The following is a 13,659-nucleotide window of genomic DNA, read 5'->3' on the forward strand; positions in this document are numbered from 1 at the left end:
GTTTTTGCCAAATCTAAAAGACTGTTTTTAGTCTTTTTTTGTAAGGTACTGCGTGTGACCTTCTCCATGCCCCAAAACATCAGAGCCTGTGAAAGAGCCATTGTCCACAACTCACTCGCGACTTAAACTGGAATACCACACCTGGGGCGAAATTCTCCGACTCCCCCGCTGGGTCGGAGAACCGCCGGGGGCTGGCGTGAATCCCGCCCCCGCCGGTTGCCGAATTCTCTGGCACCGGAGAATCGGCGGGGGCGGGCATCGCTCCGCGCCGGTTGGCGGGCCCCCCTCCCCGCGATTCTCCGGCCTGGATGGGCCGAAGTCCCGCCGCTAAAATGCCTGTCCCGCCGGCTTAGATTAAACCACCTACCTTACCGGCGGGACAAGGCGGCACGGGCGGGCTCCGGCGTCCTCGGAGGGGCGCGGGGCGATCTGGCCCCAGGGGGTGCCTCCACGGTGGCCTGGCCCGCGATCGGGGCCCACCGATCCGCGGGCGGGCCTGTGCCATGGGGGCACTCTTTCCCTTCCGCCTCCGCCACGGTCTCCACCATGGCGGAGGCGGAAGAGACTCCCTCCACAGCGCATGCGCGGGAATGCCGTCAGTGGCCGCTAATGCTCACGCGCATGCGCCGCCCGGAGATGTCATTTCCGCGCCAGCTGGCGGGGCACCAAAGGCCTTTTCCGCCAGCTGGCTGGGCGGAAATTCATCCGGCGCCGACCTAACCCCTTAAGGTTGGGGCTCGGCCCCCAAAGATGCGGAGCATTCCGCACCTTTGGGGCGGCGCGATGCCCGATTGATTTGCGCCGTTTTGGGCGCCAGTCGGCGGACATCGCGCCGTTTCCGGAGAATTTCGCCCCTGAAAAGCAAACACAAATATGCTCACCCCTCACTGTCTTTAAATTCACTAAGCCAACCCAATCATGAAAGATTGACTTTTATCCCAGACGATCCCCAATTTGTTATGGGCCAGGGTTTAGAGAACACCAAAGTATATCATGGAGTTCACCTGACCCACAAATTTTAATCGATTTTGATTGTGGGGAGCACAGGGCCCACTTTACAGGTGTGATGCAACAGAGATCTTAAGTATTTTTAAAACAAAACAATGTTTATTCTGTGAATCCAGTTAACATTTTTTAAACACACAGTAAACATCTTATCAACTACCAACACTGATAACCCCTTACGACATGGCGCCGGCAGTGCGCAGATCTGGCCTGTGACATAGTGCCCCACTGTAACCGCCCTCGCCACCCCAGACCACACCCCATCAGTACCCCCAGCACGCGCCAAAACACCCCCGGCCAGCGGAACACCTCCGCCCCCGACTGTGGCGGTGCTGGACACAGTCCGCAGCCGCCACACGATGTCCTCAAAAACTGTGCGCTTATGTGACGTACGCCGTCGAAAAGTCAGCCCATCAGGTGGGGAGCATCGGGGGAGGGCCTCAGTTGACGTGCTGACGTTGTCCCAACGGCGTGCAGCGTACTCAGTGATGACGGCAGTTTTGAGGGAACGGCGCCCCCGAAAATCGGCGTCGCCCCCCCCCCCCCCCCCCCCAATTTTGGCGTGCTAACTGATTCCCCAGTCAATCACCGAACGCGATTTCACCGTTGGCAATCGGAGAATCCGGCCTGTTGTATTTGACTTGAACTGTATTTGACTGTAAACTAATGCAAATTACTGTAAATGGTGGCTGGACGTGTGTTTAGTAGGTTTTCAAGATAAAAGGTTTTTTACATCTTGAGGCTTTTATCCTGAGAGCATTCAGTTGGAGAAATAGGAGGCGTGCCTCAAATATCTTTATGGTATGAAGGTGTGCCATGACGTATAAAAGGGTGGGAACTACTGCTCCAGGTGAATTAGCACCGTACAGCAGCGTTTTTCAAACTTTCTTTTCCAGACCCACTTTTGTCAATCTGCTGAACTTCAGAGCGGTGTCGCGTTGTCTTACATTTAAAGTGACAGGTAAGCCTGCTTAGTCCTCACGATCTCACTCCAATCAGAATTATGCGTTGCCTCCTGCCTACCCAGCTTTGTGTAATTTCCTGTCAACAACCTTCCATTGAATTTCAGGCTTCTTCCACCGACATCTTCCAGTATCTGCTCCTGCCATCGAGTAAAACCTGCCAACTCACCTCGAACTTTTTTTGTGTCTTGTATTTATTCCGCTCTTGCGTTTAATTGTGATTTTCGATTGTAAACACAAAGGGCAGGATTCTCTAATCCCACGGCAGAGTGTCCACGCCATCATAAACACCGTCGTGTTTTACGACAGCGTGAAAGGGCCTCTGGCAGGCCTAATTCTGGCCACGGGATCCGCGCATGCGCAGTGGTGCCAGCGCCAACGCGCGCATGCGCAGTGGCCTCCTTCAGCGCGTCAGCCCCAATTGCAACATGGCGCAGGGCTACAGGGGACGGCCCGTAGGAAAGGAGGCCCCCATCTAGAGAGGCAGGGCATATCTGAGGCTCCCCCCCCCCCCCTGGGGTCGGACCCCCCTCTTCCCCCCACAGGCCGCCACCCGACCCTTCAACGCCGAGGTCCCGCCGGCTCAGAGCAGGTTAGAACGACACCGGCGGGACTCAGTTTTTTTTTCACTGCCGCTCGGCCCATCCAGACTCGAGAATTGGCGGGCTGGCCGCTTGTAGCGGGCCGCGACCGGCGCCACGCCAACCACGCCAGCGCCAATGGCACCGATTCTCTGCTCTGCAGAGAGTCGCGTGCCGGCGACAGGGCGGCATGGCCCAGTCGCAGCGATTCCCCGGCCCGGCCCAGGGCTGGGAGATCCCCGCCCATTGTTATGGAACACGTTTTACAGCTTGGCCAGAGAGAGAGATGGTGCAGCGAGCAGAAAGCATTTGGAACTTGGGAAGCGATAAAATAACATGATTGTTCCATCCGGCACTGCTCACATTTCTATGAAATTATTGATCTGAGGTCAGGAATGCCAGGGTTTGCTCTGAAGCTTCATGTAATACTTTAATTCTTCGTTCTGTGGGATTTTATACAGGTTGTAACACGAAGTAACAACAGCATTAGGGTGGAATCGTTGACAATCTGTCCTCGCAGGCTGGACTGTCTACGATGTTTACCATTATGTGGAGATGCCGGCGTTGGGACTGGGGTGGGCACAGTAAGAAGTCTTACAACAGGTGTCTTAAGACTCATAAAGCTGGAGGCTTTTTTCTGTGTTGTTCTGTTTCTGTTTCCATTTTACCCGCCCCCAAATGGCAATATTTTACAAAACATTTGCGCTCTTCCGCCTTGCCTAATCTCCGGGGATGTGGGAATTTAGTTAAACGGAGAGCATACGGCCGGAATTGTTCGCTTTACATTTTCCCTAAGTCCCTAGTGGAGGAATAGTCAATTAAACCTGCAGTTAATTGTTGAAAAGTCAGTGACTTGAACAGATTTCTTGCCCATTCCCCTAAATATAGCCACCGTTTAACATTGTAAGTTGGTTAAAAATTAGAATGTGCTTTGTATGGGAATTATTATAAATGGCAGATTATCTGTGGGGGGTGTAGCATCCGTTGTTGGAACAGCCTTGCCTTGTAATACTCCGTACGAAGTCTTACAACACCAGGTTAAAGTCCAACAGGTTTGTTTCGATGTCACTAGCTTTCGGAGCGCTGCTCCTTCCTCAGGTGAATGAAGAGGTCTGTTCCAGAAACACATATATAGACAAATTCAAAGATGCCAAACAATGCTTGGAATGCGAGCATTAGCAGGTGATTAAATCTTTACAGATCCAGAGATGGATCCAGAGACCCCGGGCGTCATTCTCCGACCCCCCAGAGGGTCGGAGAATGGCCGTTGGCCGCCGTGAATCCCACCCCCGCCCCCGCCGAAGTCTGCGAAGGGAGAAAAGTCGGCGGGGCGTTAATGTCGCCGCTGCCGCGGAGAATGTCACGGGTCTGCGCAAGGCAGCCGATTTTCGGCCTGCCGATATTCTCCCTTCCGGATGGGCCGAAGTCCCGTCGACGTGATGACCGTTCACGTCGACGTGAATCAAACCTCCTTTTCATCGGCGTGACCCGGTGCTCCAGGCTCACGCCGACCAGCGTGGAGGTGAGTGACGGCCTGGGGGGTTGGCTGTGGGCAGGAAATGGCGTGGCCGCATTCTGATTGCGTGAGGAGAGGTGTGTCTCGGGTTGTGTGTGTGTGTGTGCGGCGGGGGGGGGGATGGTTAGAGTAGGCTGGGCTCCGGGGGAGTGCCGGGAGGGGGGTCTGTGCCGGGGAGGGGGATGGGGGGGGGGTCCGTGCCGGGGTGGAGGTTGGGGGGGGTCCGTGCTGGGGTGGAGGTTGGGGGTTGGGGGGGGGTCCGTGCTGGGGTGGAGGTTGGGGGTTGGGGGGGGTCCGTGCTGGGGTGGAGGTTGAGGGGGGTCCGTGCCGGGGTGGAGGTTGGGGGGCGGGTCAGTGCTGGGGTGGAGGTTGGGGGTTGGGGGGGGTCCGTGCTGGGGTGGAGGTTGGGGGGGGTCCGTGCCGGGGTGGAGGTTGGGGGGGGGGGGTCCGTGCTGGGGTGGAGGTTGGGGGTTGGGGGGGGGCGGTCCGTGCTGGGGTGGAGGTTGGGGGGAGTCCGTGCCGAGGAGGGGGATGGGAGGGCAAGTGAGTTGGTCCACCTGGCCAGGTGCCAGCCTCCAACAGTTGGACCCATGCGGTCCATGCCACCTGGCTGGGGGGAGGAGGGAATATGGGCAATGATGACATGTCGTTGTTCCCCTCCCCCCCACCAGGCCGTCATGTTTTCAGATCATCCAGCGATGTTGGCCGCCGTGGTGGCAGCCGCTCATGTCTATGTTGCCCTGGATGAGGAGGAGGATGAGGAGCGTGCCAGAGAGGCGGCGCAGTCAGCCGCAGAGGGGCAGGCGGCAGCCGCCCAGGCTGGAGGGACACCTGACTGACAGGACGAGGAGGGGGAGGAGGACGTCGCGGCCCCACGGCAACGGAGGCACCCGAGGGCGCCCCGTGTGTACCGGCCCCGGCAGTCATACCAGGACCTCACGGACCGGGAATGCAGGAGGAGACTCCGGATGAGCCGGGAAACCGTGGCACACATCTGCCACCTGCTGGCACACCTGTCACCGCGTGGCACTGGCGGGGGACACCCTCTCCCCGTGTCCGTCAAGGTTACGGTGGCCCTGAACTTTTATGCAACGGGGTCATTCCAGGCACCGAGTGGGGACCTGTCCGGCATATCGCAGACATCGGTGCACCGGTGCATCCGGGCAGTGACAGATGCCCTATATGCCATGGCGCACCGTAGGTGTAACATTGACTTTAATAACGAAAGGAGTTCATGCACGTGCCCCAGCCCCTAAAACTCATCTGTGCCCTGCACCCGTGCCAACTTACTCAGTATCTAATTGTTTGGCCTTACGGGCCCTTTGACTACGTCTACGTGGTTCCCCAGACGGTACAGCAGAACTGGAGGTGGACTCCTGTGATTCCTGCCCTCTGACACTGGATCCCTTTGGCAGCCATTTCCTGGGGCGTCCTGGCCTAGATGGGCCAGGCTGCGGCACGGGTGACTGGGATGGCGAGCTGCCAGCCTGTCCTGCCCGTTGCCCACCCGATGCACCTGGGACGGAAGCGGGGGAGTCCGAGGTGTCGCGGTGTACCGGGACCTCCCCTACAGAGGGAGCCGGGACGGAACACACCACCTCCTCCTCCCTCGGGGTGCCCGATGGCCCCCAGGCCTCTACATGGATGGGGGATGCGAACGGACTGGCCATCCGACGCCCCCCCGACATCTGGCGCTGCCAGTCCTGGAGGCCCGTGCTGGTATCGACAGGGGTCTGCAGGTTTGCAGCCATGGAGCCCAGGGGGTTGGCAAACCCTGTCTGTGACAGTGCGACGCCGGCTCGCACATGGCCACTGGCGCCGATGCCCTCAGCGATGGCCTGCAGAGACTGGGCCATGGCCTGCTGAGACTGGGCCATGGCCTGCAGAGACTGGGCTATGGCGTTGAGCGCCTCTGCCATCTGGCGCTGGCACTGGCTCATGGCCTCCTGTGGGAGGGCAGCCATTTCCTGGGCCACAGACGCCGCCTGCACGGAAGGCCCCAGGCCTCGCAAACTGTTCCCCATGTCTGACACCGTCGCACCCGTGCGGTGTCAGCCTGGGTGGCACGCATGACCGGCACCACTCCCAGCTCCTGGACGCGGGTGGACTCCTCCACCTGCGACCCCAGGTCCTCTTCGCTCGTCTCTGGGTCGTGGTTGCATCGGATCTATGTGTGGGTGTGGTAACTGCAGGAACCCGGGATCCATCTGGGCGGCAGATGTTCGCTTGGGCTGGGCTGCCCTCCGACCGCCCGGCTCCTCTGCTATCGACCCATTTTTCCGACGTGACGTAAGTCGGATTTGCGCCGTTTTTTGCGCCGATCGGCGGACTTTCAGCCGATAACGGAGAATTTCGCCCCCCATCTCTGGATCTGTAAAGATTTAATCACCTGCTCATGCTCGCATTCCAAGCATTGTTTGGCATCTTTGAATTTGTCTATATATGTGTCCGTGCCGGGGAGGGGGACAGGGGGGTCCGTGGCGGGGGGGGTCCGTGCTGGGGGGGGGTGTCCGTGCCGGGGAGGGGGACGGGGGTTCCGTGCCGGGGAGGGGGGGGTCCATGCCGGGGAGGGGGACGGGGGCGGTCTGTGCCGGGGAGGGGGGAGGGGGACGGGGGGGGGTCCATGCCGGGGAGGGACGTGGGAGGTGTCCGTGCCGGGGAGGGGGGGTGTCCGTGCTGGGGAGGGGGACGGGGGTCCGTGCTGGGCAGGGTGAAGGGGACGGGGGGTCCGTGCCGGGGAGGGGGACGGGGGGGGTCCGTGCCGGGGAGGGGGACGGTGGGGGGTCCGTGCCGGGGAGGGGGACGGGGGGGGGGGTCCGTGCCGGGGAGGGGGACGGGGACGGGGGGTCCGTGCCTGGGAGGGGGACGGGGTGGGTCCATGCCGTGGAGGGGGACGGGGGGGGGAGTCCCCTGCCGGGGAGGGGGGCGGGGGGGTCCGTGCCGGGGAGGGACGTGGGAGACGCCGACGGCGGGGTGGTCCGTGCCGGGGAGGGTGATGGGGGGGGGGGGTCCGTGCCGGGGAGGGGGGAAGTCCGGCCCGGGGAGGTGGACGGGGGGGGATGGGTCCGTGCTGGGGAGGGGGACGGGGGGTGTCCGTGCCGGGGAGGGTGACGGGGGGGGGGGGGGGTTCCGTGCCGGGGAGGGGGACGGGTGGCGTCCGTGCCGGGGAGGGGGGAGGGGGGGTCCGTGCCGGGGAGGGGGGGGGGTCCGAGACGGGGAGGGGGACGGGGGCGGGGGGGTCCGTGCCGGGGAGTGGACGGGGGGGCGGGGTCTGCGCCGGGGAGGGAGATGGGGGGGGGTCCGTGCCCGGGAGGGGGGGGGGTCCGTGCCGGGGAGGGGGACGGGGGGGGGGGGGGTCCGTGCCAGGGAGGGGGACGGGGAGAGCTCCGTGACGGGGAGGGGGACGGAGGTCGGTCCGTGCTGGGGAAGGGGACGGGGGGGGGGGGTGAGTCCGTGCCAGGGAGGGAGGGTGCGAGGGCAAGTGAGTTGGTCCACCTGGCCAGGTGCCAGCCTCCAACAGTTGGACCCATGCGGCCCATGCCACCTGGCTGGGGGGGAGGAGGGGGTATGGGCAATGATGACATGTCGTCGTTCCCCCCCCCCCGCACAGGCCGTCATGTTTTCCGGTCAGCCAGCGATGTTGGCCGCCGTTGCGGCAGCCGCTAATGTCCATGTTGCCCTGGATGAGGAGGAGGATGAGGAGCGTGCCAGAGAGGCGGCGCTGGCTGCCGCAGAGGGGTAGGTGGCAGAAGACCAGGCTGGAGGGACACCTGACCGACAGGACGTGGAGGGGGAGGAGGACGTCGCGGACCCACGGCAACGGAGGCACTCGAGGACGCCCCGTGTGTACCGGCCCCGGCTGTCAGACCAGGACCTCACGGACCGGGAATGCAGGAGGAGACTCCGGATGAGCCGGGAAACTGTGGCACACATCTGCCACCTGCTGGCGCACCTGTCACCGCATGGCACTGGCGGGGGACACCCTCTCCCCATGTCCGTCAGACGCCCCATATGCCATTGTGCACCGCTACATCCGCTTCCCTGTGGACCGGGCCATTCAAGATGCCCGGGCCGTGGGCTTCTCTGCCGTGGCCGGGTTCCCCATGGTTCAGGGCGCGATTGATGGGATGCACGTCGCCGTGCGGCCACCTGCAGATAACAGGGCCGTGTTCACCAATAGGAAGGGGACCTATTCGATGAACATACAGGTGGTCTGCGACTACCGCATGATGATCCTGCTGGTATCGACAGGGATCTGCAGGTTTGCAGCCATGGAGCCCAGGGGGTTGGCAATCCCTGTCTGTGACAGTGCGACGCCGGCTTGCACATGGCCACTGGCGCCGATGCCCTCAGCGATGGCCTGCAGAGACTGGGCCATGGCCTGCTGAGACTGGGCCATGGCCTGCTGAGACTGGGCCATGGCCTGCAGAGATTGGGCTATGGACTGCTGAGACTGGGCCATGGCCTGCAGAGATTGGGCTATGGACTGCTGAGACTGGGCCATGGCCTGCTGAGACTGGGCCATGGCCTTCAGAGCTGTGCCACGGAGTTGAGTCCCTCTGCCATCTGCCGCTGGCGCTGGCTCATGGCCTCCTGTGAGAGGGCAGCCATGTCCTGGGCCACAGACGCCGCCTGCACGGAAAGCCCCAGGCCTCGCAAACCGCTCCCCATGTCTGACACCGCCGCATCCATTGCCTCCACCGCGGACGCCACCCGTGCGGTGTCGGCATGGGTGGCACGCATGACCGGCACCACTGCCACCTCCTGGACACGGGTGGACTCCTCCACTTGCGACTGCAGCCGCCGCAAGCTGGCCGTCACCCTCTTCGCTGGTCTCAGGTTCGGTGGTTGCATCGGACCTATGGGTGGGTGTGGTAACTCCAGGAACACGGGATCCATCTGGGCGGCAGATGTTCGCTTGCGCCGGGCTGCCCTCCAACCGCCCGGCCCCTCTGCTGCTCCTACCTCCACCTGCTGTATCGGGACGGCTGTGTTGTGCGCGCCAGTGAGTGTACCAGATGCCTCATCACTAAAGTGCCCAACCGAGGTGAGCGTATCTGCGATGGTGGAGGGTGTTGGTGACAGCAGTGGCGTTGTGTGGTGCGCATCGTCCGACTCTGAGTCCATGGCACTTTGGGGTGGCGATTCGTCTCCGCCCATCCAATCTGTGTCACTGTCCTGTATTTCAGTTTCCTGGGTAGTGGTGTCCTGGGTAGGGGTGTCCTGGGTTGTGGTTTCGTGGCTCGGCTGTGACGGGGGCCTGTGGCTGCCCCTCTCGCTGCTGGGTGGCATGAGACGGGGGCGCCGTCTCCCTGTTGCTCCAGGTCGCTCCGTCTCCCGTGGTCTCCGAGGGCCATCGTGTGGGCATCGCATGCCAGAGGGTCCGGGTCTCTCCGTCTCCCGTGGTCTCCGAGAGGCATCATGCGGGCCGTCTGCATCTGTGGGGATGGGTGCCCCGACGTTTGCTCCTGCGATACACAATGAAGCATGCATGGTTAGACACGCAGGCAGTGATCAGGTGATATGAGGTGGGGGGATATGGGGGAGGGGGGATTATGGGGGAGGGGGGATATGGGGACGGGCTGTCGGTGGCTCACTTGCTGGTGGGCCCCAGTCCTCTGCATCAGCAACCTCCCGGTCCTCAGGTCCGCCAGCCAGTTCCAGGGCCCTTCCCTCATGTTCGGTCAGTGGCCTCTCATCAGCTGGGCCTCCTCCAGTCCTCACATGCTCCCTGGTGTTGTGCGCGCGCTTCTCCTGTGGGGGTGGTGGCAGGGGTAAAAGGCAACAGTGTTAGACAGGTATATGAATGCACGGCATCAGTTGCGCGTGTATTGCAGAGGTTAAGGTTAGGGCTGGATTAACTTGGGGAATGGGGGATGGCGGATATGGGGGATATGGGGGAGGCGGGATATGGGGGATTTGGGGGAGGGGGATATGGGGGAGGGGGATATGGGGAAGGGGGGATATGGGGGAGGGGGTATGGGGGAGGGGGATATGGGGAGGGGGATATGGGAGGGGGATATGGGGAGGGGGGATATGGGGGAGGGGGTATATGGGGGAGGGGGATATGGGGGATATGGGGAGGGGGATATGGGGGAGGGAGGCTATGGGGGAGAGGGGATATGTGGGAGGGGGATATGGGGAGGGGGATATGGGGAGGGGGATATGGGGGAGGGGGGGATATGGTGGAGGGGGATATGGGGGATATGGGGAGGGGGGATATGGGGGAGGGGGATATGGGGAGGGGGGATATGGGGGAGGGGGAGATATGGGGAGGGGGATATGGGGGAGGGGGGATATGGGGATATGGGGAGGGGGATATGGGGAGGGAGGATATGGGGGAGGGGGATATCGGGAGGGGGGTTATGGGGGAGGGGGGATATGGGGAGGGGGGATATGGGGGATATGAGGAGGGGGATATGGGGGAGGAGGGATATGGGGACGGGCTGTCAGTGGCTCACTTGCTGGTGGGCCCCCGACCTCTGCATCAGCAACCTCCCGGTCCTCAGGTCCGGCAGCCAGTTCCAGGGCCCATTCCCTCATGTTCGGTCAGTGGCCTTTCATCAGCTGGGCCTCCTCCAGTCCTCACATGCTCCCTGGTGTTGTGTGCGTGCTTCTCCTGTGGGGGGTGGTGGCAGGGGTAAAAGGCAACAGTGTTAGACAGGTATATGAATGCACGCCATCAGTTGCGCGTGTATTGCAGAGGTTAAGGTGAGGCCTGGATTCACTTGGTGAAATGGGGGAAGGTGGATATGGGGGATATGGGGGAGGGGGGATATGGGGGATTTGGGGGAGGGAGGATATGGGGGAGGGGGGATATGGGGGAGGGGGGATATGGGGGGTATGGGGAGGGGGATTTGGGGGAGCGGGATATGGGGAGGGGGGGTTATGGGGGAGAGGGGATATGGGGGAGGGGGAATATGGGGGAGGGGGGATATGGGGGAGGGAGATATGGGGAGGGGGATATGGGGGAGGGAGGATATGGGGGATATGGGGAGGGGGATATGGGGAGGGAGGATATGGGGGAGGGGGATATCGGGAGGGGGATATGGGGGAGGGGGGATATGGGGGAGGGGGGATATGGGGGATATGGGGAGGGGGGATATGGGGGAGGGGGGATATGGGGACGGGCTGTCGGTGGCTCACTTGCTGCTGGGCCCCCGACCTCTGCATCAGCAACCTCCCGGTCCTCAGGTCCGCCAGCCAGTTCCAGGGCCCTTCCCTCATGTTCGGTCAGTGGCCTTTCATCAGCTGGGCCTCCTCCAGTCCTCACATGCTCCCTGGTGTTGTGTGTGCGCTTCTCCTGTGGGGGGTGTGGCAGGGGTAAAAGGCAACAGTGTTAGACAGGTATATGAATGCACGCCATCAGTTGCGCGTGTATTGCAGAGGTTAAGGTTAGGCCTGGATTCACTTGGTGTAATGGGGGAAGGCGGACATGGGGGATATGGGGGAGGGGGGATATGGGGATTTGGGGGAGGGGGGATATGGGGGAGGGGGGATATGGGGGAGGGGGGATATGGGGGAGGGGGATATGGGGAGGGGGATATGGGGGAGCAGGGATATGGGGGTATGGGGAGGGGGATTTGGGGGAGGGGGGATATGGAGGAGGGGGATATGGGGGAGCGGGGATATGGGGGAGGGGTGATATTGTGAGGGGGGATATGGGGAGGGAGGATATGGGGAGGGGGTATATGGGGGAGGGGGATATGGGGGATATGGGGAGGGGGATATGGGGAGGGAGGCTATGGGGAGAGGGGATATGTGGGAGGGGGATACGGGGAGGGGGATATGGGGAGGGGGGATATGGGGGAGGGGGATATGGTGGAGGAGGATATGGGGGATATGGGGGAGGGGGGATATGGGGGAGGGGGATATGGGGAGGGGGGATATGGGGAGGGGGGATATGGGGAGGGAGGATATTGGGGAGGGGGATATCGGGAGGGGGGATATGGGGGAAGGGGGATATGGGGGATATGGGGAGGGGGGATATGGGGGAGGGGGGATATGGGGACGGGCTGTCGGTGGCTCACTTGCTGGTGGGCCCCCGACCTCTGCATCAGCAACCTCCCGGTCCTCAGGTCCGCCAGCCAGGTCCAGGGCCCTTCCCTCATGTTCGGTCAGTGGCCTTTCATCAGCTGGGCCTCCTCCAGTCCTCACATGCTCCCTGGTGTTGTGTGCGCGCTTCTCCTGTGGGGGGGGGGGGGTGGCAGGGGTAAAAGGCAACAGTGTTAGACAGGTATATGAATGCACGCCATCAGTTGCGCGTGTATTGCAGAGGTTAAGGTTAGGCCTGGATTCACTTGGTGATATGGGGGAGGGGGGATATGGGGGATTTGGGGGAGGGAGGATATGGCGGAGGGGGGATATGGGGAAGGGGGGATATGAGGGGTATGGGGAGGGGGGTTTGGGGGAGGGGGGATATGGGGAGGGAGGTTATGGGGGAGGGGGGATATGGGGAGGGGGGATATGGGGGAGGGGGGATATGGGGGAGGGGGATATGGGGGAGCGGGGATATGGGGGGTACGGGGAGGGGGATTTGGGGGAGGGGGGATATGGGGGAGCGGGGATATGGGGGAGGGGGGGTATGGTGAGGGGGATATGGGGAGGGAGGATATGGGGATGGGGGATATGGGGGAGGGTGGGTATGGGGGAGGGGGGGATATGGGGGAGGGAGGATATGGGGAGGGGGTATATGGGGAGGGGGGATATGGGGAATATGGGGAGGGGTGATATGGGGAGGGGGGATATGGGGGAGGGGGATATGGGGAGGGGGATATGGGGAATATGGGGAGGGGGGATATGGGGGATATGGATATCGGGAGGGGGGCTCACTCTGGCTCCCTGACGAGGTCGTTCACCTTTATGTGGCACTGGGTGCCTGTCCGTGGTGTCAGGGCTACAGCGCTGACGGCCTCTGCCACCTCCCTCCACAGACGCCGGCTGTGGCGTGGGGCGACTCTAAATGCTTTCTGAATCAACGCTGAAACAAACTGCACATTTTCCACAGGCTGGATGCTCCCGGCTCATTCCAATTCTTTCCATTTAGAATGAAAGGAATTTTGATGGGATGTTTGATTCTGACCCTCAATTTACTGCCTCGTTTTCTTGTTCCACAGATGGAAAATTCTGGAATTGATGTGGCTGCAGCCACCAAGAACCTAATCACTTTATACGGCAAAATGGAAGTGGAAGAACAAGTGAACTTTTATGACTCTTGGGCTGACGACTATGAGCAGGTAGAACATTCCCGCTCTCATTTTACCATCCGGAACTGACCACTGGGGAATGAATTACATCTCACACCTGTTGTGACCATTGTTGCCATGGTTACTCTGTTTGGTGCCTCCACATATCCATTCTAACTGTATTTATCATTTTGCACCAGGTGGCCACTAGAAAAAACATTCTTGTTGTAGTTGTGGAGGCATCCCCCAGAGGAACGGGAAGAGATTTTCCCCTCATATGCTATTTCTCTTCATTCCTGGGACATCGTCTTCCTTAGCTCGGTCAGAGTTTCTTGCCAATCCCTAATTGCCCTTGAGAAGGTGTTACTGAGCTTTCTTCTTTTACAGTCCATGTGGTGTAGGTACTGTCA

General features: G+C 61.4%; 1 protein-coding gene across 3 annotated transcripts in view; it reads left to right on the forward strand.

Annotated features, from left to right (window-relative positions):
- The first annotated feature begins 1,809 nt into the window (after positions 1–1,809).
- The window catches only part of LOC140393543 (methyltransferase-like protein 27), a 278,746-nt gene continuing 266,896 nt past the window's right edge, over positions 1,810–13,659 (forward strand). For all 3 annotated transcript variants that reach the window (XM_072479838.1, XM_072479837.1, XM_072479839.1), the window contains exons 1-2: positions 1,810–1,966; positions 13,181–13,300. In XM_072479838.1, the coding sequence (XP_072335939.1) occupies positions 13,181–13,300 (120 nt within the window). In that variant the 5' untranslated portion in view covers positions 1,810–1,966. The remainder of the gene's footprint in view (positions 1,967–13,180; positions 13,301–13,659) is intronic.

The sequence above is a fragment of the Scyliorhinus torazame genome, chromosome 17 (genome assembly GCF_047496885.1).
Source record: "Scyliorhinus torazame isolate Kashiwa2021f chromosome 17, sScyTor2.1, whole genome shotgun sequence".
Classification (NCBI taxonomy): domain Eukaryota; kingdom Metazoa; phylum Chordata; class Chondrichthyes; order Carcharhiniformes; family Scyliorhinidae; genus Scyliorhinus; species Scyliorhinus torazame.